Source organism: Phallusia mammillata, chromosome 2 (genome assembly GCF_965637545.1).
Source record: "Phallusia mammillata chromosome 2, kaPhaMamm4.hap1.1, whole genome shotgun sequence".
NCBI classification, from domain to species: domain Eukaryota; kingdom Metazoa; phylum Chordata; class Ascidiacea; order Phlebobranchia; family Ascidiidae; genus Phallusia; species Phallusia mammillata.
The window spans coordinates 12325431-12351627 of record NC_137253.1 but is presented as its reverse complement, the minus strand read 5'-3'; the positions used below and the strand labels follow the sequence as shown (position 1 = coordinate 12351627).

Here is a 26197-nt window from a genome sequence, read left to right as displayed (position 1 = left end):
CTGAGCGTTAAAACAGCTAGATTGTAAATCAAACTTTTTCCATCTAAACCTCCCACTGGATGTAGAAAGTAACATTGCGTATTTAAAATGCGATTGTTTTGTGACCTTAATGGCAAGTGCGACAACAGCACACAAAAATTAGTCTTGATTTTGAAGCATTGATTTGTATCGAAAATCTAATGTTGATATTATTGATTTTGTTACAACTGTTCTTCAGTTTAACATTTACGATTAACAGCAAGACTGGTACAGGATTATGAACTAAATTTAACGTTAGGAACCAAGATAGTTGGTTTTATTGTTATTGTAAAACCTTACCAACCCCAATAGCCCAAACCGTCACCGTTTTTACACAATTTGCTTCAAATTGTTCGCAAATGCTCTTTGTGACACCTATTGGTAGTTGACAAACTATGCCTGATGTGAGTTTTTACGTTAGCAGAATTTCAGCTCAAAATACCGATCAAGGTATCTAAATTCTTATATGCTGATTGCCTCTAGTTTGGCGTTACTTGCAAAGCAACTCTAGTTAGTTAGGTGCGTAGCATTAAAACCGATTGTTAAACTACATGCGAAAATGTCTACATTATCATGCATCTATCACAGTTTTGAGGGTGCAAAAACATTTTTTAGTGTAGTTATTGTTAAATTTGATAATTAATAAACGCTTAAATTGCGGTACATTTCGTAGTGTTTCATATCGCATAGCTTCAAAATAGTATCAAAATAACAACTTTAGTAATAGATCAAAACCATCAACAGCATGGCTTAACCTGACGATCACTGTTTGCCTTTTTAACTAGAGTACAGTAAAACTAATGGACGATAAAATCCTTGGTAAAACAGAATCAGTCGGTTTAATAAAAATAGAATCCTATTTGAATAAGGAACTGATGATGCCACATATAGGCGAAATATATATTCCTTTATTAAACCGACTGATTCTGTTTTACCAAGGATTTTATCGTCCATTGGTTTTACTGTACTCAAAATAGTATATTACTTATTTTTCCTTTCAGTAAAACGTTTTTGACATCGGATTTAGGACAAAGGTGTTGTTATATTTGCAAAACAAGCGAAGCCCTTAATATCAAAATCAGTTATGTTTTCTTAAATCTGTTTAAATGTTGTTGTTTTTCTGCACAAAACACACATCTGTACATTCGCAGCATTTTATTTTTGTGGTAGAATGTCAAACAAATGATATCTACTAATGCTTGCGAGGATCTCCATAATTTATGGAGTCATGTTTGTAGTGATCCATGTACGCATTTCGGCAACCTGTGCAAAATATATTTTCATGTCATAATGAACAAAAAAACTTTTAAGCGACACTTTTAGCTAGACTAGCTACGATCAACATTTATGAAGCGCTATTACATCTTGAAATATATGACGACGTTAGAAAAACACATTCGTTGATTTGCATGAATTTAATTTGTTAAAGATTTAACACAACTTACTTTTGTAAACACAGCTGGTAAACCTTGTCCGCAAGGTACTGTGCCAAATGACAGAATGCCATGAACGTAGTATTGGTTGTCTGAATGTCGACAGACCAATGGACCGCCGCTGTCACCCTAAAAAAAATATACGCAATGGTGGCATCTGAAGATTAATATTATGTTTTACGCAATTGTATTACTTAAAATGAAACGATTTAACAAAACGCAATTTTAATAAACATTTATTACTTTATAGTGTAAAAGTTTGTTTCAACTAAGGTAAAACTTTACTTTGTGTCGTTAAAAAAGCGCAGGTTTATTGTGTCGATCATCTTATTCGTTTGAAATAAACACGTCTATAAATTCGATTATTTACAAAATACTTCAGAAATAATTCCATTTTACCTCGCACGAATCTTGTCCAGCGACTGCATGTACGCCACCACAAATGCGTTTTTCGCAATTTTGCACAAAGAGACCTCCGTACTTCGCCGAATCCGATAAAGTAAAAATATTACAAAGCACTTGTGGGTAATAGGAAGATGCTACTTGCTTGAGGCTGTCGGAATAGTTGCTTGAGGCATCTGTGTAGAAAAATAGAAGACAATATAAAGGGTTCTTTATAAGATATTGGCTGTTATTAAATTATGTTTGGTAGATTTCAGCAAAAACAATCTGGGAAGAAATATTAAAAACACAAACACCGATAACGAACACTGAGATCATAAAGGGTTTTGCACACTTACTACTTATCCTTCCCCATCCAAGTACGTAACATGAAGTAGAAGGAAACCAAGGTTGTGGAACAGAACAATTAGCAGCAGCTGCTGCCAAGTTTGCAAGATCCACGTACTGATTGATTGTAGCTGGCCTCGACAACTACAATATCACCAAACGTTATTTACCTGGACAGAGTTTTGTATCAGAACATAGTTATAAAGAACCTAGGTACCTTAATTAGAGCAATGTCGTTAAAGTATGTTAAGCGGTTGAAACTTGAGTGTGCCACAATTTTGGTAACATTGAAAACTTGCTCGTTTGCTGACATTACCGATCTCGTGTGCTCTCCCAACACAACACCGTAAAGGCTAGTGTTAGATCTGAAACAAAAACAGCATAGATTCAAAATGAGCAGTGATGTTGTGAGGTCGGGTGCATATTTAACCGATATTTTTTCTGGTATGTTACGGGAAAAAGACTTACGATCTAACACAGTGAGCAGCTGTTAGCACCCATTGATTGCTGATGAGAGATCCACCACAAAAGAATCCATTCAACTGACCGTTTCCCCTCTCAAACAAGTAAGCCATGAATGGCCAATCTCCTTCGGATGCTGATGACCCACCTTTGCAATATAGGGTTAAAATATACTGTAAAACAGATTTGGAATTTTAGACACATTGAAGTTTTACAGTTTACCTTAGCGCACCTTTACACAGCAAACATTTTGGAAACTAAAATTAAGCTTTAAAATAATGTTTGTTAGTAACATGCTTCTTAATACACACCTAGAATTCTTGCACTTGGAATACTTGCTCCTGAAAAAAAATAAGAACGTGAAAAAATTCAAAGAATTTTTGGACAAAACCGTTTATATTTTCTAAGGAAACACAGCCATGCAAAGAACTTTGTTTTAACTTAATATTTCATAATTTACAATTGCATAACTATATTGCATTCAATAAACGGATAGATACAAACCTGCAGTCTCATGAGCGCTGAATAGAAACATGCCCAACAAACTGATCAGCAACATGTTTGATATTTGTCCTTTCATCATGTAAAATTTCAATTTCCTTCACTTTTTTGCCTGAGTAAACTAAAATAGTTTCTTGTAGACAACAAAGTTTACATTAAATTAAATCGCCTTTTTAGGCAGTTTGCAGAACGGACAAACGTTGGCAATAAAACGACCAGTTGTAGGCTACCAGTTTGCATACGTTTTCGCGATAAGAAAAGTAATGCAAAAAAGGTTTTACAAGCGTTCAAACAAGTGCAGTATCATTTCCCAAAACGCATTCCTCCCCTTGAAGATTGATTTTAAACCCAAACATTTCGGGTGAAGTCTAAATTCTGACTTGACTCTTTGCTGTCTTTCGCTGGCGTTATATAACGAGTTTCAGTGTGATTGCAACACATGTTTCACAATATTTAAATCGAAATACGTTGATTACATAATCCAGCGTCCATCGCTAGTATAGGTACACGTGGGTAGCTAAAAACAACCTTTAACAATAGCATGCTGTCATTGTTCAGCTCCACCGCCTGGTACGGACATTTATGCAAATATTGCGTGAAATTGGGTTTCAGAAATTCGGCCTCCTGGTGCGGATAATGCTAAATCTTGACATGCGTTATGCAAAACATTACTTAAAATTGACCAAAGATGTTATATAAGTCTCTATAATTGTTTTGTTAAGGTAGTTGTTTACCGTTGTGCAGGTTTAGCACAACCAAAAGCTGTGATCTGCCCTCTGGCGAATAGGCAGTTAGTTGCACAAACTTTTTCGTTCTACAGCGTGGGCTGAGCTAAACAGCGAAAAAATGTGTTTATTAGATTCTGCCACAATTTTTGTTTCAAGTAGATTAAGTTATATTTTTATGGGTGTAAATTGTTTTCGTTCTTACCCAAATAGGCAGACCTGTCCTGTGAGCGAAATCAAATAATTTTATCACTAATATTTGAAAAAAGCTACATTCTCGTTTAATTTAAACATTTTTTGAGCATACATTGAACCATAATAATAAATTTTAAACTGTTAGAAGTTTAACGATTTTCTTATACAACCACTTTACTTGACAACAAATATGGGAAGATTATTAATTATAATACAGACTCTAGTTGGAACCTACAAGTTGTAGGCTACAACTATTAAAATCTGATTTGTACACAAATGGATTTTTAAAACTTTTGCTAAAACGGGAGATTTATTTAAAAAACTGCACTTTTAGCAAATGTTTTAAAAATCCTTTTGTTTCAAAATCAGATTTAAATAGTTTCGACATAATATGGCGAAAACGCTTTAAGTCTCACAGAAAAGGAAACTATACATAATTAGTGCTTGACGTTTGCGGGAGACGCCATTTTGTTCAACATCTCACCATAGTATAAGTGAATTAAAAGTGCGCCTAGGCTGATCAACACATTAGCAAAGGCAATGACATCAGCAAGAATGAGGTTTATGGTTTAAATCTGTGCAAGTTTGTCACTTTTGCTGTGAACGGGAAAACATGTACAATGAGCACAAAATGGTGTGTAGGGTGATGTTTGGTTGTTTAATACAGAAATATGGCACCTTATTCGTACGTAGGCTACATGTTATGCTGGAAAGTTGCAAAACCCAATTACAGCAAAACCTATTTTAATACCTACTGTACACTACTGGAGGAGTTATACAACTATATTTGAGCTGTCGTAATGGCTTAAACCCTATTATAAACGCACTTTAGTTTATTAAAATCAATTTTTTTTATGGAGTATCTCTCACATGTATCACATAATAACGGCGCATAAGTACTATTCACAATTGGTTGAGTTGAGTTTATTTAACTTGGTGAAAACAAATTGCAGAACATTTGCATTGAAGCAATCAACTCGGATACACTGCCCAAAACCCTGCAGCTACATAAAGCGTTATGTAACTGGGGCTTACAAAATATATTTTGCAAACTTTAACCGCAAATGGACGTTGCTAGTGATTTGGACGATCAACAATAAACCTAAAAGCAAAATCCTAAAGAAAGTCTATCCCGTATACACATGTTTGTGGTGAGGCTTATATTTGTTTTGTAACTTCCCTCCAGCGGTCCCAATCAAATATAAGGTGGTAGCTATATGTTTGTCTGAGTACATTGAAACCCCGAGTTAACAAATAAAAGAGAAATATTATTTTTATGCGAAAGTGTATTCACCACAACATGTGGAATAGATAAATATCGTCGGACTACCTCGTGTGTAAAAAATAGGGGAGTTTATGACTTCGCAGACAAAGACTATAAGAAGTCAGCAATTGTGCTCGCCCAATCGCTTTTTTTGTTTTGTTTTATGAAATAAAAAAAATATCTCGTCACAGGTACAAATTTATGCCTGTTAAGCCACACGCTCTGACAATACGTAGAATTAAAATAAACACTTTAAGCTTTTTGCTTATTAACTATTTAAGTCTTTGATACACATCACGGAGCCCGTGAGCCTAACTTGCTAAAAAATGGCGTTCGAATGCGTCATCGCGGAACGCAGTCGCCTCACTGTGGTGTATTTTTTGGCATATTTCTTGAATAAATACCCCGTAGTATGGCATAAACGTAGCTTTCACAACTAAAGTTTACTCAAATCAGTTTTCAAAGATTTCGCGAAAAAAATCGTGTTGATTGATGTAACCAGAAACAATTACTTTTGGGGTTTATACAGGCCTTTTTTTCGTTCATGTCTTTACCACGTGTACAGTCATGTTAAGGACATTATACCTTGATAAAATGTGTTTAAATTACAGTTTTAAATGTGCATTATGTATAGTAATTTAATTAAATAATAAGAAATTCCGGAGTTTAAGTAAATGCATTTGGAGCAGTCTCATTAAAAAATGATCTCCAAGGGTAGCTTCAAACATTTGCCGTAAATTCCAATCAAGAACTTTTGCTGATTGATTCAGCCTAAGCAAATGGTGTAATAAACATTCCTACTATTATCTTAAAGGGCATGTCATATAGCTGATGTTTTCATGCAGAACTGTTCATTACCAAAAATCAGCGAAAATGACGACTTGAGAACTTAAAACTTATCTATCTATTGAATGCCGTTTTTACACCGAGCTACTTAACATACTCCTCAGCAATATAAGGTTATAGACGCTACCCTTGTAATCGAGTATAGAACAAACGAAATAAATACTGGCTGTATTTCGAGTTCAGCGATTGCTTAAAACTGGCACCTTATTGTATCTCAGTGAGCAGTCGCGTTTAAGGCAGGTTGCGTTTACATAAGGAAAAATCTATACCAGCGAAAATGATTAGGCCCATTTTGTTGAACGTTAGGATACAAATGTGGTCACAAACCTGAAAGTCCTTCTAAAGCTATAACAATGTGTATAACAGTGATTTTTTAGCTTTGTTTGCAAACATGCTAGTTTCAAAACGGTTCAGTATCGTTTCCAGGTCTTTGCTGTTTAAAATATTCTTATACCTATAGACTAGTATTACCTGTTTGCAGTCTGACGTCACGTTGTGTCTACCGACCCATCTAGTGAAATATCAAACAAAATGGCGTCTTAACCGGTCATCAGTTCAGTCCGTTATGGATTTGTCTTTTCTGCATTCTATGTGCTTTTTTACATGTTTATCGGGAAAATATGGTCCGCGGTATGTTCAAGAATGTTAAAGCAACTTAAATATTTATAAAAATACAATTTTCAAAGCGTTTGCGTTTTGAGTGATTTTTAAAGCTAATTTTAAACAACTTCCGCCTGTTTACGTTTGAATCCAGTTCAGTTTTTCTGGTTGACTTTTCCACAATTAGTTATCAAGACTGCTATCATATAAATATAGTTATCAAGACTGCTATAAATCTTTAAACTTGCGAAAACCTTGATACTTAAGCACAACAGTACGAATATTCGTTCATGCAATTTAACCATGTAATTTCTACATTAAAAATGTGTGAGTCCAGTTATTTACTTACGCACACAGGAACATAACTTTGTTTATTAGACGTAGAATTAAACGAACTTCGGACCATAAAATTGCCACATGTTGTAATTGTAATCAACAACCAAATTGGATTATTTTTTTCTCCACGATAAGCTATTACAATACTGCAAGTTAATTACGGAACACCAAGAAACAGACAACAATTTTAGCCTGAATGAATGCATGCTAATTAGGCTGATAAAACTTTATGTAAAAGTTGGGTGGGCCAAATTCTGACTACTCGCCTAAGGGCAAATCATGGGTTTGTTTAGGCTGAAGCGCTAAATCAATATGAAGGCAAAACTAAATAACAAGTTGCAGCTATTTTATTGATTTTAATATGATCTCAAATCACGATTTGGCATGTCTCTCAATGGGAGGCAGGATGTCTACGGCCCGATCTGACGAAAACATTTGCATAGATAACTAGTACAAGGTGATATAGCAAGTAAACATGTTATTATTAAAGTCCGGTCTTGGTCACGTTTGTATCTATATATACCGTTGGTGGTTAGATTACCTAACCTACACGTTCCTACTTTAGATATTGTAAAACAGATGTTTGTTCTGTAGAAAGACCACAAAGTGTGTTGCAATCATAGTGAATCTTTATATAAGGCACACACACGGCAAGATAGTTTAAGTCGGAATTAGACTTCAACCGATAACAATCAAGTCGGAATTTAGACATGCGCTTGTGTTTAGAAACTCTTGAAAACTTTTGTACCATGCTTTAACGTTTTTGGTCGTTTTGTAAATGTGTGCAACCTCATTAAAACGATACTATGTTGACGTATTTGTTTTTGCGTTTCGATAAACTTAGTAACAAATAAGTTACCTGATGCTCATTTTTTTGTAATTCAGTTTCAGGGAATTTCAAAATACTTAATCTGTGGATAAACCTGAGCAATAATCGAAATTGTAAAGATGAAGAGACAAATATCTACACCAACTATGTTTCTGATCAGTGTTTTGGGCGTGATTTTATTCAGCGCTCATTCGGTTTCAGGTTTGAATTCATTCGTTTCTGTTTTATTACCTTTTTTAATTTGCTAAAACAATATTGTTTTTCCTATTGCATATAAATTACGTTTTTAAAAAATAGTTCTAGAAATCTCCAGTGTATCTTTTTTAAGCAATTTTACAAATAATTTTATGTTTCAGGAGGAAGCTTGAATAATCCCAGCGCAAGAATCCTAGGTATGTATTAGAAAAACGTAAAATTCAAACACACGTTAATAATTTGTTACATTGTTTTTACTTATGGCTCTTGTCTATCCCAATAGCATCATGCATTAACCCTGAAACAGAAGTGTTGTTTTTCAACGAACTGTTGTTTTTATTAGGTTGATTTTCAAGTCCAGATGTACTGTTTCCTTTCGTGTTTTGTTAAATGAGATATTGGTAAAGATGAATGCAGCAGTTCATTTCAATGTTATAATTTTGTGTGTATAGGTGGGTCATCAACTACCGAAGGAGATTGGCCATTCATGGCTTACTTGTTTGAGAGGGGAAATGGTCAGTTGAATGGCTTCATATGTGGCGGATCTCTTATCAGCAATCAATGGGTGCTAACAGCTGCTCACTGTATCGAAACGTATGTCCGTATTTCAAATTAATGCACCTATTATTACTGTTTTAATGTACGGTTAATCGAGTAGATTATTCTAATACAACCACTTTGTATTTGATTGCTTAGAGTCGATATCCGCCTTTACGGTGTTGTATTGGGAGAACACACGCGATCGGTTGTGTCAACAAACGAGCAAGTCTTCAATGTTTCCAGACTTGTCTTACACCAAAATTTCGACGTCACAACTTTTGAAAACGATATTGCCCTTATTAAGGTAATTTCGACAACGCATAACATAATTATAGAGTAAGAACGTGCGTTATTGGTTAACTTTTTTATTATATCGTGCAGTTGTCGAGACCAGCTACAATCAATCAGTACGTGGGTCTTGCGAACTTGGCTGCAGCTGCTAATTGTTCTGTCCCCCAACCGATATTTTCTTCTGGATCATGTTATACGCTTGGATGGGGAAAAACAAGTAGTACGTGTAGAAAATGTGCCTGTAGAGTAGAAAATGTCACCAAATTTATTATGCTTTTTAACAACAGTTTCTAAAGTGTTGTACTTTGTTACACTATGTCTTTCAAAGATTTACAAAAGCAAACAAAGATAAGTGATGCGTAAAAATAGTAATATATATTTTTATACCTTAAATTATGTCAAGGTTGCTTTCCGCTGAAAATTAATTTCGTTATTCACCAATCTCTTTTTTAAATCCAAAGTAATAAGTTTTATTTTCCTTTACCTAGATGCTGGCAGTAATTCTGATACTCTCAAAAAGTTGTCATCCCTCTATTATCATCAAGTGTTTTGTAATCTCTTCACTTTGGGCAATTCTTTGAAGTACGGAGGCCGCGTAGTACACAATTGCGAAAAGCGTATTTGTGCCGGCTCACCACAAACTGGTCAAGATTCATGTGAGGTAATCATTTCAATGTTTCCGTCCGTAGCTGTTTAACCAGAAACAGAAAACAAGGTCATATTGACTCCCTTTAAAAAGAAAAATTTATCATCTTAAAACAGGAGTTAAGTTTAAGCCATGTTGTGTTCCTCTAAAACATAAAATGCATAACTTGTAAACCACACGTTAACACATTGTATGATCAGAATTCTCTTTCTTAGGTTTTTGTTGTTGTTTAATTACACTGATTTGCGTTTAATTTTTTTTTTTAACAAATCATAACATTTTTGAGATGTCACTGAAAATGTTTTTCAGGGTGACAGCGGTGGTCCGCTGGTCTGTCGACATTCAGACAACCAATACTACGTACATGGCATTCTGTCATATGGAACAGATCCTTGTGGACAGGGCTTACCAGCCGTTTTTACCAAAGTAAGTCACGTAAATACAACACACCAGTTTTACAGATCATAAAAACTTTGATCAAGGTAAAATTTATCAACCTTGAACTACCAAAAGTTGATTGTATTATAGTATAATTCTTTTTCGGATTAACAATAAGAATTTATTTTGCAGGTTGCCGAAATGCGTGCATGGATCAGTTCAAACATGACTCCTTAAATTATGCAGATTTTTGCAAGCATCAGTAGATGTCATTTTTGACAGTCTACCAAAAATAAAATGCTATGACCGATGCATGTTTTTGTGTACAAAAAGTAATTATTGTCACGAGAAACCATAATTGATTACTGTTGTTTTATTCCCAATAAAGTGGTTAAACCACTGTCTAAATTTGTTGTAAATGACTTGATCACCACTAGGAAAGCTTTTATCGATAAAACAATCGGGATATTAGTTTAAAGTAAACGTTTTTTGTCATAGACTAAGATTTTTTTGCATGCTCTTCTTTCTGGCGCTTGAAACTTATCCGGCAGGGTTTCTTTCGGTGGTTTTGTTTTCCTGTCGAACCCCACCCTCTTTCCCTAACCCGGGTGGTTAGTTTTAGGTCCCCCTCGACTGGTTCCACCAACGCTTTTTTCCCAGTCGAGTTTAACGTGCGCCAAACACACTTTCTTGTAAAGTCTAGTCACATATAACGCTTTGTTGCTGCAGCGCTTTTTGCCATTTTCCACCATTATGTTTTCCACTTTTGTGCGCTCAATAATATATGAACGATTCTTGGTGATTGTTTTAGTGCAATTGTGTCGCTATGTTTCCTTCGCCAAGTGGAATAAACTCAATTCAAATCAAACGATTCAAGTATAAAGGCTGGTTTAGTTTTGCAAGCAGAACGTTGAGTTTATAGTAAACCTACGGAATACAAACGGCCGAAAACTGAATGAACAAACAACAAATTGAATACGACCGCCCCACCGCCCCGTGCCAAAATGTTAAAAGCAGGACGAGAGCCTTAAGGTAGTGGTAGGCAACCGCCGGTCTGCGAGAAGTTCGTTACCGTATAGTTTTCAGATTAAATTTATTTGTAGATTTTTAAATGCCGGTCTGCGATATAATTTCAGTTTCAAAAACGGTCCGCAGTGCACAAAAAAGTTGACGACCCTTACCTTAAGGCACAATTCGTGCGAAACATATGTCACGCATTATTTACATAAGGAATATTCAGTTATATCAAAGTGTCCTTGAATAATTATTCTATGTAACAAATAAAAATTTGTGCGAAAAGAACACACAGTAAATAAAACAACGTCAACAGTAAGTTTGACGACTTAAATCACGTAATAATTGACCAGGCAAAACCTAAGACACGTTTTATTCGATTTGATACTATGCGTTTGAGACCTTTCAACCTGATATTTGGTTCGTCGTTTTATATACCAATATAAATTCAAATATTCTCTAAAACTGCGGTTCTCAAACATTTTTAAGCGACCCATAAACCGCATTTCTATGCATAAGTTCGTAGAAGTCAAACTTTAATGTTACAATCACTTAGTTTGCACACAATTTCACGTAAAACTACAGACAAATCTGCTGTAGTATTTCCAGTTTAAACACGGTACAATATTGTGCCCCAACACGCAATTTCCGCCTGAAGATTGAACTCAAACCTAACCATTTCGGCTGAATTTCGATTTCGACTCATAGCTATATTATGTCGGGCGCTTTCGATATATTGAGAAATGAAATGCTTGCAAGACACGTTTTAAAAAATATTTAACCGAAAGGCGTGGGTGACATAATCTCACAGCGTACGCTGGTATAAGCGTCAGTGTAACTAAAAAACGCTTCTTAACAGTAGCATGTTGTCTTTTTAAGCAGCATCGCCTGATACAGAATTTTAGCCAACTGTTGCGTGGATTTGTGTTTAAGATATACGTGCCTCCAGTTCAAGATAACACTGCATCGTGATATGAGTTTAGAAACCCATTCAATCAAGTCCAACAAAGATTTTATTTTGTTTTGGTTCAGCATTAAATTATAAGCTATATGACTTGCCCTTAAGCGATTAGTAGGAATGTCTATTACACCACCTTTTGAGAATTTTTATCGGGTTGGTAACCGTAGGCTGAACCAATCAGCAAAAGTTCTTTATTGGAATTGACGGCAAATGTTTGAACCTGCTTTTAGGGAGCTTTTTTTTAAAAATCAGACTGTTCCAAATGCATTTAATTAAACTTCGGAAGTTCTTCTCATTTGAACTCAAAATAAGGGATCCATGTATCTGTTTGATCAAATAAATCACTATATTTAACGCACATTTAAAATTGTAATTTAAACACGTAAGAGTAAATACATTTTGCTATAGTATTATGTCCTTTACAAGTTAAAACGTTGTCCAATCCATACAGCATATATGACTGGACATAACGTGGTAAAGTCCTAAGCGAAAATATGGCCTGTAGTTTAAACCTAAACCCATCAGTAATCGTTTCTGATTACTGCAATTAACACGATTTTTTTGTGAATACTTTGAATATTAATTTGAGGAAAAATTAATTTTAAATTGACTTTGCTATATTTATACAATACTATACAGGGTAATTATTCGATAAATATGCCGAAAATAATACACAGTAAGGCTACTGCACACCGCGATGACACATTCGAACGCCATTTTTGGCAAGTTTGCCTCGCGGGCACCGTGATGTCTAGGCCACCAAAGACTAAAATAGATAATATGCAAAAAGCTTATAAAGTGTTGTTTTAATTCGACGTATTGTCTGACCGTACGGCTTAATAAGTATGAGTTTTGAAATTTTGTCCTTTCAATGAGTTTTTCAGCGAGATAAAAATCTTTGTTAAATGAAACGAAACAAAAGAATTCGGGCGATTATGTGAGAATAATTACTTTATTCTTAGTCTGCGAGGTAATCTGACGATATTTATTCATTCTACATGTTGTGGTGAAAATACTTTCGTATACAAATAATCATCATTTTTTATCTGTTGACTCCCGCTATCGTTTTACTGAGACAAACCTACCACGATATTTGATTGGGACCGCAGCAAAAATGCTACGATATAAAAAAATAAACATCACCTCAATCAACAATTTTTGATATTGATAAACTAAGTGCGTTTATAGTAACGTTCAAGCTGTAACGACAACGCAACAATGGTTGTATAACTCTTACAGAAGAAGTTTAACTGACAAAGTTTCATTAAAGTTTTCCTACAACAGCATACCTGACGTCATAGAACAACATGTCCCAAGTTCAAGTGTTTAGGTATCTTTCCTATTAAAATTTCAACGCTATTGAACAGAAACATAAAAGTTTACATTGGAAAACTATCAATAAAATATTAGTTTGTTTCTGCAACTAATGTTTTGTGACAATTCAGTTCAAAATGTAAATACGAATGAGGTGCCATATTTTCGATTTTAACAATCAAATAACATCCGACAAACGACCTGGTGCCAATCGTGATGTTTTCCCGCTTCTAGCGACCAAATTTAAGCACAAACCTTCATCATGCTGATGTTGTTGCCCTTGCAAACTGTCGCAAGATATTAAACAAAATGGCGTCTTCGGGTAACGTTGTGTCAAGCAAAAGTTGTGTGTAGTTGCCTTTTTTGTGGTATAACGTGTGTCTTATATTAAATGTGAGTTTCGTCATATTTCTCGGCCTGTGGTATTGTTTCAGTATGTTAAAACCATTTATATCTGTCAGCAACAATATGTTTAATAGTATAGTCCCTATAACAGTGGTTCCCAACTGGTGGTCCATGGACCACGATGACTTTTAGAGTGGTCCACTAAATTAAGTGATAAACTAGAGATAATTGCATATTACATGTTGAAAGAGTATCAAAATGTTAGCTGGTAATAATTTTATCTCACTTCTTGAAAATCGGTTTTAAAGAATTATGTTTCAAGCCCAAATGGTCGTTTCGCATGCGTACTTCAAACTTGCTCAAAAATGAAATGGTCAACGATATTATTTTTACTGGGCCGGTGGTCCATGGCCTGAAACGAGTTGAGAACCACTGCCCTATAATGTGGATATAACAATAGCGGCATTCTCTAATAAACGCATTTTCGCTGTTTGGCTCAGCCTACGCAAATGGAGCTGATAAAAATATAACGCAGAATGTTGTGCAACTAATCAACTGCCTATCCGCCTGAGGGCAGATCATAGATTTTGGTTTGTGCTAAACCCGCACAACGGTAAACAACTATCTTAACAAAACAATTATAGAGACTCATATAACATCTATGGTCAATTTTAAGTAATGTTTTGCATAACGCATGTCACGATTTAGTATTTTCTGCACCGGGAGGCCGAATATCTGAAACCCAATTTCACGCAATATTTGCATAAATGTCCGTACCAGGCGGTAGAGCTGAACAATGACAACATGTTATTGTTAAAGGTTCAATTTAGCTACACACGTATACCTATAATACTAGCGTTGGGTGCTGGATTATGTCATTAAATAATTTCGATTTAAATATTGTGAAACATGTGTTGCAATCACACTGAAACTCGCTATATAAGGCCAGCGCAAGACAGCAAAGAGTCAAGTCGGAATTTAGACTTCACCCGAAATGCTTGGGTTTAAATTCAATCTTTAAGGAGTTTAAGCGGAGGAAAGCGTGATGGGGAATAATACTCCACCTTATCGCCAAAACGCATGTAAACTGGTATAACTAGTATTTGTATTGACATTAAAGTTTGTCCGTTTTACAAACTGCCAAAAAGCGGTTTAATTTAATGTAAACTTTGTTATCTACAAGAAACTATTTTAGTTTATATCGATAAAAAGTAAAGGAAATTGACAATTTTACATGATGAAAGGACAAATATCCGAATCAAATATATTGCTGATCAGTTTGTTGGGCGTATTTCTATTCAGCGCTCATGTGACTTCAGGTTTGTATTTGCTAGGTTTTTCAAACGCGATAATAGTGCGGTTGGAAAACTATAAATAATAGCTTAAACTTTTCTTTATTGACTTATGTGAGCGTAAAAAAAATCTTTGTATTGCTGTGTTTGTTGAGAAAGTATAAACAGTTTCATAAATCTAAATGTTTATTTTTATTTTTTTACACGTTTCTATTTTCTTCAGGAGCAAGTATTCCAAGTGCAAGAATTCTAGGTGTGTATTTAGAAGCATGTTACTAACAAACAACATTTTTATTTTTATTTGCAACTTGTTTTGCTTTGTAAAGGTGTGCTAAGGTAAAATGTAAAACTTCAATGTGTGTAAATATGTCCAAACCTTTTGTATAGTATTTTTGTTAACCCTATTATGTATAGGTGGGTCATCAACATCCGAGGGAGATTGGCCCTTTATGGCTTACATATTTGAGAGGGGAAATGGTCAGTTGAATGGATTTATATGTGGTGGATCTCTTATCAGCAATCAATGGGTGCTAACCGCTGCTCATTGTTTTAGATCGTATGTCTTTTTTCCCGATACATGCTCATATCACCACTGCTCATTTCAAATCTATGTTTTTTTTTCAGATCTAACACTAGCCTTTACGGTGTTGTGCTGGGAGAACACACGAGATCGGTGATGTCAGCAAACGAGCAAGTTTTTAATGTTACCAAAATTGTGGCACACTCAAGTTTCGACCGCTTAGAATATTTTAACGACATTGCTTTAATTAAGGTAACTAGGTTTCCAAAAATCTGTTTTCTGATACAAAACTCTGTCCAGAGAGACAATATATTTTTAATCTTCCTAAATAACGTTTGGTGACATTGTAGTTGTCGAGGCCAGCTACAATCAATCAGTACGTGGGTCTTGCGAACTTGGCAGCTGCTGCTAATTGTTCTGTCCCACAACCTTGGTTTCCTTCTACTTCATGTTATACACTTGGATGGGGAAAAATAAGTAGTAAGTGTGCATGATCCTTTTTGATCTCAGTGTTCGCTATCGGTGTTTGTGTTTTTAATATTTCATCCCGATTTTATTTTGCTGAAATCTACCAAATATAATTTATTAACAGCCCACATCGTATAAAGAGTATAGTATCTTCTATGTTTCTGCACAGGTACCGCAAACAGCTTCTCCGACACGCTCAAGCAACTGCCATCTATCTATTATCCGCAAGAGCTTTGTAATATTTTTACTTTATCGAATTCGGCGAAGTACGGAAATCGCCGTGTGCAAAGTTGCGAGAAACGCATCTGTGGTGGCGTACCAGTCGCTGGTCAAGATTCGTGCGAGGTATAATGGTATTCTTTCTAACTTGAAATGCTTTGTAAATTAATCGGATTTAAAGACGTGTTTATTTGAAACGAATTGCGTTTTTTACCAATACAAACTAAAGTTATGGTTGAAATAAACTACTACACTACAGACTATTAAATGTTTCATAAAAATGCGTTTGGTTAAATGTTCATCGTTTCATATCAAGTAATATATTTCGTAAACTAGAAGCTATAATCGAAATGACACGTTTTTTCAGGGTGATAGCGGTGGTCCACTGGTCTGTCGTGATACAAACAACACATACTACGTACATGGCATTCTGTCATTTGGCACAGTACCTTGCGGACAAGGTTTACCAGCTGTGTTTACAAAAGTAAGTTCTACACTTTTAACGAATCAAATTCATGCATATCAACTGATTTTGTTCTTTCTAACGTCGTAATTTATTCCAAAAGTTTAATATTGCATTTTAAACGTTGATAGTAGTTGGTCTAGCTACAAGCTACGCTAAAACATTGGCCATTGTAACATGAAAATATATTTTTCACAGGTTGCCGAAATGCGTACATGGATCACTACAAACATGACTCCATAAATTAAGGAGATCCTCGCAAGCATCAGTAGATATCCTTTGTTTGACATTCTACCACAAAAATAAAATGCTGCGAATGTACAGATGTTTGTTTTGTGCAAAAAAAAACCACTTAAACAGATTTAAGAAAACATATTTGTTTCTGATACTGAGGATTTCGCTTGTTTTGCAAACATAACAACACCTTTGTCTCAAAATCAGAAGTCGAAAACCTTTCTTCTGAAGCGAAAAATAACTAAATTATCATTCTGAAGCAATGTGATATAAAACACTACAAATTTTACCGTAATTTAAGCGTTTATTGATTATGTTTTTGCACCCTTAAAACCGTGGTAGATGCATGATAATCTTAACTCCACGTCGCACTGCGCTATGGCAACGTAATTTCGCATTTAAATGTAGTTTTTAAATTAAAAACAATTAAATTAAATTGTATACAAATGCAGACAGGTTGGGCTATTAGGGTTGGGGTGAGGTTTTACAATAACAATGAAACCAACTTCCTGGGTTTCTAAGGTTTAATTTAGTTCCTAACCCTATACCAGTCTTGCTGTTAACTCAAATAACTGGGCTCTGTGAAAAAAGATATTATTGGCAGTAAAGATACAATACCGTGGCGTCTTTTTGTGCTGTATCGCCTGATACGGAATTTTATGCAAATTTTGGTGGGATTGGGTTTAAGATATTCTGCCTCCAGGTCAAATTAACACTGCATCGTGATATGACTTTAGGAAAAAAATAAATCAAGTTGACCAAAGAGTTTATTCAAGTCAATAAAATCGTTGCTATTTACCGTTGTGAGGGTTTGGGTAATACAAAAATGACCTTGCGTGATTGCAATACACTGCGTGGTCGGCACAAGGAACAGACAGAATAAGAAAGCCAAAAGTTGAAGCGTTAGTGTTACGCAATCTACCCACGAGCGGTATATAGACACAAACGTGACCAAGAACAGCCTTTAATAAGCACAAGTTGTAATTGTCTGGCTATATTACCTGGTATCAATTTTCAATGTAAATTTTGCGTGGGATCGTACCATAGATATTCTGTCTTCCATAAAAAATGGCAAAACGTGATTCGAGTTTGATTTAAAATTAAATAAAGTCGACGCAATATGTTGTTAATTCAATGTAATTTCAAACAATTTCTTAACTTTGCTTTTTTGCGTTGAAAATGGTTTGATAGCTTCGGCAAGCCATGATTTGCCCTCAGGCGAGTGTAGTCAGAATCCAGCACTTTTACATATAGTAAGGTTTTATCAGATTAACTTGCGTAGACTGATCCAAGCTACAAGACATTGTTTGTTTCTTTGTAATTACGTATTTGAATTTGCCTGCCGTAATTGTAACAGCTTGTAAAGAGGGAAAATGTGGTCTAACTTGGTTCATCCCGAATACAACAGGTGGCTATTTTACAGTCAGAAGTTTTGTTTAATTTCACCTAATAAACAAACCTATGTTCCTGTTTTTCGTTTTTTTTTTTCAGTTTCGTAACTGGACTCACAAAAAATACAATTAAATGCTCCTTTAATTACAACAAATATTTGTAACCTGTTCACGTTGCGTTGTACTTTAGTATTAGGGCCTTCCCAAGTTTAAAGTATTATACATTTAACTAGTCCTGATAACTGATGAGAAAAAGTCAGTCAGAAAAAACAACAAGCCTGGTTTCAAACTTTAAAGGGTCGGTACAATAAGTAGAGTTAAATTTGTCTAAAAACATTTGAAAATTGTTTTTTTTTAATTACTCCAACATTCTTAAACGTACCTTGGGCTATGTTTTCCAGATAATTGATCGAAATTACACATGGAATATCAAAGATAGACCGATACTACGACGGATTAAAATGACTACAGGTTACGACGCCATTTTGTTTGATATGTCACTAGATGGGTGGTACTCATTCAATGCCTTCGACCGAAGAATCTCTTCTCATTTCAAACGGCATTGACTGTATAATCGTTTGGCCTTAAATTTGTCCAACTTTACCTGTAAACACTTACATGTTTACAATTAAAGCCACAAACTTCGCACAGAAAAAAATTTTTTTTTCTTTAATTACACATGTACATTCGCAGCATTTTATTTTTGTGGTAGAATGTCAAACAAATGATATCTACTAATGCTTGCGTGGATCTCCATAATTTATGGAGTCATGTTTGTAGTGATCCATGTACGCATTTCGGCAACCTGCAAAAAATTTTCATTTTAGAATAAAGAATTTATGTAATCATTGCCTTTTTTACTGTTTTTACTGGTTTTACGCACTGCTTGATTTTAGATTTATTCATTTGAGAATGACACAAGTTGATGTCGAAACGTCATGCTTTATGCAAATATATTGGCTTGTTTGTTTCTGGTTTAATCAAAGAAACACCTTTAAAATATCTGCGGAAACTGAAATACATGCATAAGTTTGGTCGATTTTTTTTACAAATAAAAATAGTGTACTGTCATGTAATATAACTTACATTGGTAAACACAGCCGGCAAACCCTGCCCGCAAATTGTTGTGCCGTATGACAAAATGCCGTGTACATAGTATTGGTTGTCTGAATGTCGACAGACCAATGGACCGCCGCTATCACCCTGAAAAAATACTCGCAAAATTCAGAATCGAAATCTGCCATGTTATAATGAACATATTTTTTTAAATCAGTTGACCTGGAGTTTGCTTGATTCAAGTTCATTGTTTCAACTACAAATAGTATCGATTATTGGATTTATCACATTTCGTAAGCAGCAACTTAATTTATGCTTATAACGCTGATAAACCTGATGCAGTTAATTGATGATGTGGTAAAACTTCTTAAATAGCTTTCATTTTTGGATGTAATCTTGACACCACTGAGTGATTCTGTTTCATCCTACTTTTAAACTTTAATATTAAGTTACCATTACATAAAATTAATTCAGCTGTGTTGTCAATCTTGCAAAACGCAACCTTGACAAGGATAATGCAAACCCACAAAATTACCTCACACGAATCTTGCCCATGTCGTCCAGGCAACCCAGCGCAAATGCGTTTTTCACAATTTTGCACAGAACGGCCTCCGTACTGTGACGAGTATGTTACAGTAAATAAATTGCAGAACGACTGGGGGTAGTAGAGTGATGATAACTGCTTGAGAGTGTCGGAATAGTTACCTGCATCTGGATAAAAGAAAATGGATTTGTAAGTATTATACAATGGACTTTAGTCAACAATAAATCTTTCTGATCAATGCATTAGTTGTTTCCTTTCGCTTCCTGTGACCAATTTGTTCTTGAAACTCGTTATAAAAGCTCGTCGAGTTAGGAATTGCATGAAAAGTATGCCACTACCTTTGGTATACGGTTTCTGAACATTGAAACAAAGGATTTTCTTTAATTACTAGTAGTTCTTCCCCACCCAAGTGTATAACACGAACCAGAAGGAAACGACGGTTGTGAATCAGTACAATTTGCGGGTTCGGCCAAGTTTGCAACATTCACGTACTGACTGATTGCAGCTGGTCTTGACAGCTACAATATGAACAAAACCTTTTACAAAATGACTTTGCCAGTTGAAGTAATCACGAAATTCCACTACCTTTATTAGGGCAATGTCGTTTAGGTACTTTCCGAAGTCGGATCCTACATTGAAATTTGGATGCCTAACAATTTTCGAAACATTAAAGACTTGCTCGTTTGCCGACATCACTGATCTCGTGTGTTCTCCCAACACAACACCATAAAGACGAGGAGTAATTCTAAACAAATAAATGCAAAGTGGATTTTTAAGTCAAATTTTTATATATTGACATTTTTAGTTATTTATGCGTATACTGTAGAAATATGGACTTACGACTGAATGCAGTGAGCAGCTGTAAGCACCCATTGATTGCTGATAAGAGATCCACCACATATGAAGCCATTCAACTGACCATTTCCCCTCTGAAACAAATAAGCCATAAATGGCCAGTCTCCTTCGGAAGTTGTTGACCCACCTGCACACAAAAAACTTACGTTTGCTGTACATTTGCATCAAATGCAGATATTTTTAACTAACCATCTTCAGTTTACTTGTTAAGAAGTAAGTGAGAAACAACAAGATGTAACGAGCAAAACTCACATCAAAATTAGTTTTATCTAAGTATTATAGCACTTTTGACAATACATGCAGACGGAAAATACCAACATGCCACAAACATAAATGAATTGCGGCTTAAAAACAAAATCACATAGAATTAAACTGCGTTATGATTTTATGAGATTTTTGTACAAACCCAGGATCCTTGCGCTTGGAATGTTCGAGCTTCCCCCTGAAACATAAAATTATTTTTATTTTCTAAATTTCTAAAAGACGCCACACGGTCTGTTTTAAAATTCAGCATTTTAATAATTCCAATACTCACCGAAGTTACGTATATATTATAAGAACATAAAGAAACAATTACACACCTGAAACCGCATGAGCGCTGAGTAAAAATACACCTAAAACACTTCTGAGCAATATTTTTGGTTTGGATGTTTGTGCTTTCATCTTGTAAATTTCGATAGTTACACAGGCTTATTCAGGAATAAAATATTAACCAAAATATTCTAAAAAACACTATTGTAACGAAAATATAAAGAGTTCCAATCTTCTTCTCTCCGTTTACAAAAATATCATGCAAACAATCATCTCTTTTCATAAAATGTAATACAATGCATGACTTGGGTGCTTTTAAAAACGATTCAAACAATGCCACTGGAAAACCAGAAAGAAAATTCGCTGATGCTTACCAAACTTGTAAGTGTACCTAATGCGTGCATTCCGACTTGACTATCTCATGCTGTGTATGAGGTTTTTATAAAGCGCTACTGTAAATACAAAACTCTGTTGTGGGCCAATTAGGGTACAAAAATCAGTTTTACGAACTCCATAGTGGAAATGTTTGGATGACACAGCATTGTGGCAGTAGACAGTAATGTGACGACAAACAGCCTTTCATAACATATGTTTTTATTGTTCGACAATAGCCTCGCACGGATTTTCAATGCAAATATTTTTCGCCTCCCCAAGTGAAGTAAATGCTCAATCGTGATCTTGGACTGAATATTGAGTAACGTTTACGCAAGGCGTTGTTTTGATCATTCGGATCGTGTTGTTGACGTTGCTGTTTACCTTCATACTCTTTTATCATTTCCACAAAACAAAAAAGACTTGCCCTTAGGCTTTTAGTTGAAACGTTCGTTGCTTTGCTGTCCTGTACGTTAGGTTAACTTGAGAGGTTGCTCCAATTACACTAAGTTGACTATATTGTTCAAACGTGCACATGCACAATGTTCATTATAAATTTAATTGAGAATTGCTTAATATCTTGTCATTTAACCAACCACACCTGAATATACACGCCATGATATTACGTCGAATTAAAATTTGTTGCTTTCACAAATTGACACACAATCTAGTTATTCTTTTCAGATAAAATTGAAAGGCACATTTAAATACCACACAAAGTTGAAAATAAAGCTCAAACACGCAATTTTGTTTACTATCTGTTTGTTTGCATCTATTTAACGAGTATAGGCGTGTACAATCTAGTCCAAGTATTTAATTAGCGTTTGTTGCCAACTGCTATTTTTGAAGTGAACTCCGATCACGATTTACGAATTAATCCAAATATTATATTTGCCCATCCCAACCTTAAATTTACATGTTAACCGAAATAGTTGAATGATACTATTTGTTTACAGAAGCTATTTTTTGTTCTTAGCAGCTTTCGCAAAGGCGTGTTTTGTTGAATTATCAAACTGTAGCATTTAAACTTGCGTTCAAATGTTCATACAGCATTGTACTTGTACAAATTATAAATAAGAGCTTACAGTATTAGGAACTATCATTAAGACCTAGAATCAAACGAGAGGTTCGGTATTACTAGCTGTTGGTGTATTTATGTGCCTTGATTTTGCGCTTGCACATCTATAATTTTTGCTGTAACGACTGGAAATAAGGAAGGTAACTTCTCAAATATTATTCTTATGCAGTGTATAGGAGAACGCTTAACTATTTGACTGAAAATCAAAGGAAAAATTTCAAAATGAAAGAGCAAGCATCCACTACGACCGCTACGAGTGTATTTCAATTCACTGTCCTGGGTATATTTCTAATGTGCGCCCAGACAACTTCAGGTTAGTGTTCACATGAGATAACTTACTGCTAAAACAGTTGACACAATCGTGTTTTTTTTTTTTGAAAAGTATTGACTCAGATTTTAGTAGTATTTGCAAAAAAATGTATGGCGCATCAGAAAACTTGTTCTTTTATTTGCAGGCGCAAGTACAGCTCCAAGAATATTAGGTAAGTGTGTTTTAGAACAGTTGTAAGAACTTTTTTCTGAAACATAACTCACACTTTTTAAAAATCCAAAATTTGCTTTGTTTCTGACGTTTAGGTGGAACACCTACCTCTGAAGGAGATTGGCCCTTTATGGCTTACTTGTATGGATTGCGAGGCGGGAAGGTCAATGGATTTTTATGTGGTGGATCTCTTATCAGCAACCAATGGGTGCTTACAGCTGCCCATTGCATTGAAACGTAGGCCGAATTGATTTAAGTTTTATGTTTGTTGTTGCGAAAATTCTATACATTGTATCAGCCATTATTCTGTTTGTACATTTTCAAAGAAATATTGCTAGTCGCTATGGCATCATCCTAGGAGAACACACGAGATCAGTGATGTCAGCAAACGAGCAAGTCTTCAATGTTTCCAGAATTGTTTTACATGCCAGATTCGACCGGATTTCCTACCGAAACGACATAGCATTACTCAAGGTAAACATCTGTGCCAGGGGTCGGCAACTGGTAGAGCTACTAACACAGGAACTTACACCAGAGGTTTGGGGATGTCCAATAAGTGACGCAACGGAGCATATGCGTTTGCAAATAATTGCTGAGTCAGCAATTTGCTAAGTCAGCAACCATCGCCATTGCAAACGCCTAAGCTCCGTTGCGCCACGTATCGAACTTCCCAAACCTCTTGTGTAAGTTCCTGTGATAGTAGCACTACCTCGGCAACCATGATACGTGAGCTTTCATGGTGCACCAACTTAATTATTTTACGTTTCATATTAATGAAGTACAGTTTTAAAGATTAAAACTATTACAATTCTGTCTGTACTTACTTAAAACTATTGTTATCAGTTTGTTGGATTTTATGATACCACAAACACTAACTATAAATACAAATTTATCTGCTCTCTGATCACTATTTAAATCAGTTGGCACAAACCACAATTAAACACAAGGGTGTTGGCTTACCTTAAGTCCTTATCCTTTTAAAAGTTGATCGAGTAAACTGGTACGCGGTCTATGGCATCAAACATTGCCAATAATAGGAGTAAGAGACCATTCAATCCTCACAACTTGTATAACCGCTATATTTATATGCACGTTTTCGCACAACAGGAAATTTGGTAAAATTTAATAGATAGTGGTAAATGATTGTCGCAAAAATCTAACTCTGACGCTTCATGTTTTGTTTTTGTTTTCTGTTTTTAATACTATTTTTACTGTTAATTATGCAGCTATCAAGGGTCATTACAATCAACCAGTACGTTAGTCCAGCAAACCTTGTTGCAGCGGCGAGTTGCAATGATCCTGAACCGAGTTTTCCGAGAGACGCTTGTTTCACACTGGGATGGGGAAAAACAAGTAGTACGTTTAAACGCAAAATGTCACGTATTTAAATGCAGTTTAACAATTACAAATTGTTTATAATCACTACCGGGAACAGTTTGCCTGCTCCAAAAACGATATTTTTCTAGCGATATAGATTTTAACCAAGTATTACGATTTTTTTGATAAACTTAGCTTGGCGTTTGGGACCTTTTACGCTTGGTCGCCTGTGTAAATTCTATAAACTTCAAATTCTGAGAATTTTGATATACACGTATTATACAGCATGACTAATAGAATACCATCAAAAATAAATGTGTCAATGTTTATTGTTTAAATTATAAGATGCAGGAACTCAGTCAGACACGTTGAAGAAGCTTAAATCATTCATACTTCCACAAAACCTCTGCTACGCACTGACGCTGCGAAATGCGGAAAAGTTCCAATATCGTGTTGTTCCAGCGTGCCAACAGAAATTCTGTGGTGGAACTTTACCTGGCCAAGACTCATGCGAAGTAAGCGTTTGCTAGCAGATCTGTAGCAGAAGTGAATACATCTATCAATTTATTTGGCAAACTCGAACACTAATTTAATTTTAGCTTTTCGCCATCATCAAACCTAATTCAAACACAGTCTTTGCAACAGATTTATAATTGATCATGTTGCAATGAAGCCCCGCCATTTTAAGACGGTAATTTAATGAGTTGTTGAATATTTAAGCTTACCAAACCAAATTCGTGTTAGGCCTGAAACACGGAGAAATTCAAAGTTTTGGGGAAACGTGTTCTTTTGTTTAAATTGCAAAAAAATTAAATTTTTACTTATGTCAAAAACCGGTCAAGTTAGCTATTGTTTAGCATCTGAGATACGATTAGTTCCAAATTTAAAGTCATTTTTTCTATCCAGGGTGACAGCGGCGGTCCACTGGTCTGTCGACATTCGGACAACCAATACTATGTTCATGGAATTCTTTCATACGGAACAACTATTTGCGGACAAAATTTGCCTGGCGTCTATACCAAGGTCAGTTTCATACACAAAAATGAAATAAAAAGCGCCCACTCCCTTCATGTGCGAAACTTACGTCCCTGAAGTTTTACATTTTTAGTTTTGCAGTCACATATTGAAATGGCCAAGTTGGAACATAGAAAGTTGGCATTTTCACTTGATTTGAATAATTATTATTTTTGAAACGTAAATATCCTACCACGTCAAATCATTAATCCCCGCATGATATTTCACGCGTGAACAGAACAAAAACGATACAAAGGATAAAATTTGTTGCAGATCTGCTTTTATAAATGTACAAGTAAATATGTGCTTCTAACGTTAATGTAATATATATTTGATGCACAGGTTGCCGAGTGCCGTGGATGGATTAGCAGAAATATGTCTCCATAAACACTAATGGACTACCAGAATACTTTCAAGAGTAATCACATGCCAATGTTTAATTGTGAAGAATTTGACAAAAATAAAATGATTCATTTGACATGTAGTTATACTAATGGATAAAATTTTTGAAAAGGTCATTTGGAAGAGACAAAATAGGACGTCTAAACATACAAAAGTTTTTACACTTAATTTACAATAATAATAAAAAAACGTAACGGATTTACTGTAAACTGCTTGACTAACCAAGACCTTAAACCTATACTAATCATTTAGCAACAAAACTGCGATTGTATAGCGTTATAGAGCAAACAAAGCTTAGTAATCACGTGGAATGCATCCTGCGTTAAACAATGAGTCAA

At 35.2% G+C, this 26197-nt stretch overlaps 5 protein-coding genes across 5 annotated transcripts; 3 read left to right on the top strand and 2 right to left on the bottom strand.

Annotated features, from left to right (window-relative positions):
• Positions 1-1211: 1211 nt before the first annotated feature.
• LOC145214900 (trypsin-3-like) lies at positions 1212-2539 on the bottom strand. The gene is made up of 5 exons (XM_080083518.1): positions 2398-2539; positions 2192-2324; positions 1851-2029; positions 1464-1580; positions 1212-1281 (listed from the first exon to the last, which is right to left on the bottom strand). Exons 1-5 carry the CDS (start codon positions 2491-2493, stop codon positions 1237-1239), a joined length of 570 nt encoding a protein of 189 aa, XP_079939644.1. The 5' UTR covers positions 2494-2539; the 3' UTR covers positions 1212-1236.
• Positions 2540-8057: 5518 nt separating this feature from the next.
• Positions 8058-10225, top strand: LOC145212997 (trypsin-3-like). The gene is made up of 8 exons (XM_080081242.1): positions 8058-8139; positions 8295-8330; positions 8586-8727; positions 8830-8977; positions 9055-9184; positions 9453-9625; positions 9920-10036; positions 10181-10225. The coding sequence occupies exons 1-8, from the start codon at positions 8058-8060 to the stop codon at positions 10223-10225; spliced, it is 873 nt and encodes a 290-aa protein (XP_079937368.1).
• Positions 10226-14859: 4634 nt separating this feature from the next.
• LOC145212996 (trypsin-3-like) lies at positions 14860-16874 on the top strand. The gene is made up of 8 exons (XM_080081241.1): positions 14860-14941; positions 15138-15167; positions 15329-15470; positions 15539-15686; positions 15785-15914; positions 16072-16247; positions 16489-16605; positions 16783-16874. Exons 1-8 carry the CDS (start codon positions 14860-14862, stop codon positions 16825-16827), a joined length of 870 nt encoding a protein of 289 aa, XP_079937367.1. The 3' UTR covers positions 16828-16874.
• Positions 16875-18969: 2095 nt separating this feature from the next.
• On the bottom strand, positions 18970-21970 carry LOC145212995 (trypsin-3-like). Its single transcript, XM_080081240.1, has 7 exons — positions 21952-21970; positions 20650-20791; positions 20395-20554; positions 20234-20327; positions 19801-19976; positions 19296-19412; positions 18970-19014 (listed from the first exon to the last, which is right to left on the bottom strand). Exons 1-7 carry the CDS (start codon positions 21968-21970, stop codon positions 18970-18972), a joined length of 753 nt encoding a protein of 250 aa, XP_079937366.1.
• Positions 21971-22867: 897 nt separating this feature from the next.
• LOC145212994 (trypsin-like) lies at positions 22868-25844 on the top strand. Its single transcript, XM_080081239.1, has 8 exons — positions 22868-22958; positions 23101-23127; positions 23222-23363; positions 23453-23600; positions 24353-24482; positions 24789-24958; positions 25350-25466; positions 25800-25844. Exons 1-8 carry the CDS (start codon positions 22868-22870, stop codon positions 25842-25844), a joined length of 870 nt encoding a protein of 289 aa, XP_079937365.1.
• The last annotated feature ends 353 nt before the right edge of the window (positions 25845-26197 follow it).

What these genes read in the sequence shown, in the direction of transcription:
- LOC145214900 (XM_080083518.1), bottom strand. Translation starts at nt 2,493, where the DNA reads ATGTCAGCAAACGAGCAAGTTTTCAATGTTACCAAAATTGTGGCACAC. An exon ending in ACGACATTGCTCTAATTAAG is followed by an intron (nt 2,325 to 2,397) that starts GTACCTAGGTTC and finishes GTGATATTGTAG; the next exon opens with TTGTCGAGGCCAGCTACAAT. An exon ending in CTGGACAAGATTCGTGCGAG is followed by an intron (nt 1,581 to 1,850) that starts GTAAAATGGAAT and finishes TATTTTTTTTAG; the next exon opens with GGTGACAGCGGCGGTCCATT.
- LOC145212997 (XM_080081242.1), top strand. Translation starts at nt 8,058, where the DNA reads ATGAAGAGACAAATATCTACACCAACTATGTTTCTGATCAGTGTTTTG. An exon ending in GCTGCTCACTGTATCGAAAC is followed by an intron (nt 8,728 to 8,829) that starts GTATGTCCGTAT and finishes TTGATTGCTTAG; the next exon opens with AGTCGATATCCGCCTTTACG. An exon ending in CTGGTCAAGATTCATGTGAG is followed by an intron (nt 9,626 to 9,919) that starts GTAATCATTTCA and finishes AATGTTTTTCAG; the next exon opens with GGTGACAGCGGTGGTCCGCT.
- LOC145212996 (XM_080081241.1), top strand. Translation starts at nt 14,860, where the DNA reads ATGAAAGGACAAATATCCGAATCAAATATATTGCTGATCAGTTTGTTG. An exon ending in TCCAAGTGCAAGAATTCTAG is followed by an intron (nt 15,168 to 15,328) that starts GTGTGTATTTAG and finishes TATTATGTATAG; the next exon opens with GTGGGTCATCAACATCCGAG. An exon ending in TACCAGCTGTGTTTACAAAA is followed by an intron (nt 16,606 to 16,782) that starts GTAAGTTCTACA and finishes TATTTTTCACAG; the next exon opens with GTTGCCGAAATGCGTACATG.
- LOC145212995 (XM_080081240.1), bottom strand. An exon ending in ACGACATTGCCCTAATAAAG is followed by an intron (nt 20,328 to 20,394) that starts GTAGTGGAATTT and finishes TTCATATTGTAG; the next exon opens with CTGTCAAGACCAGCTGCAAT. An exon ending in ATGGGCAAGATTCGTGTGAG is followed by an intron (nt 19,413 to 19,800) that starts GTAATTTTGTGG and finishes GTATTTTTTCAG; the next exon opens with GGTGATAGCGGCGGTCCATT.
- LOC145212994 (XM_080081239.1), top strand. Translation starts at nt 22,868, where the DNA reads ATGAAAGAGCAAGCATCCACTACGACCGCTACGAGTGTATTTCAATTC. An exon ending in GCTGCCCATTGCATTGAAAC is followed by an intron (nt 23,364 to 23,452) that starts GTAGGCCGAATT and finishes ACATTTTCAAAG; the next exon opens with AAATATTGCTAGTCGCTATG. An exon ending in ACGACATAGCATTACTCAAG is followed by an intron (nt 23,601 to 24,352) that starts GTAAACATCTGT and finishes TTAATTATGCAG; the next exon opens with CTATCAAGGGTCATTACAAT.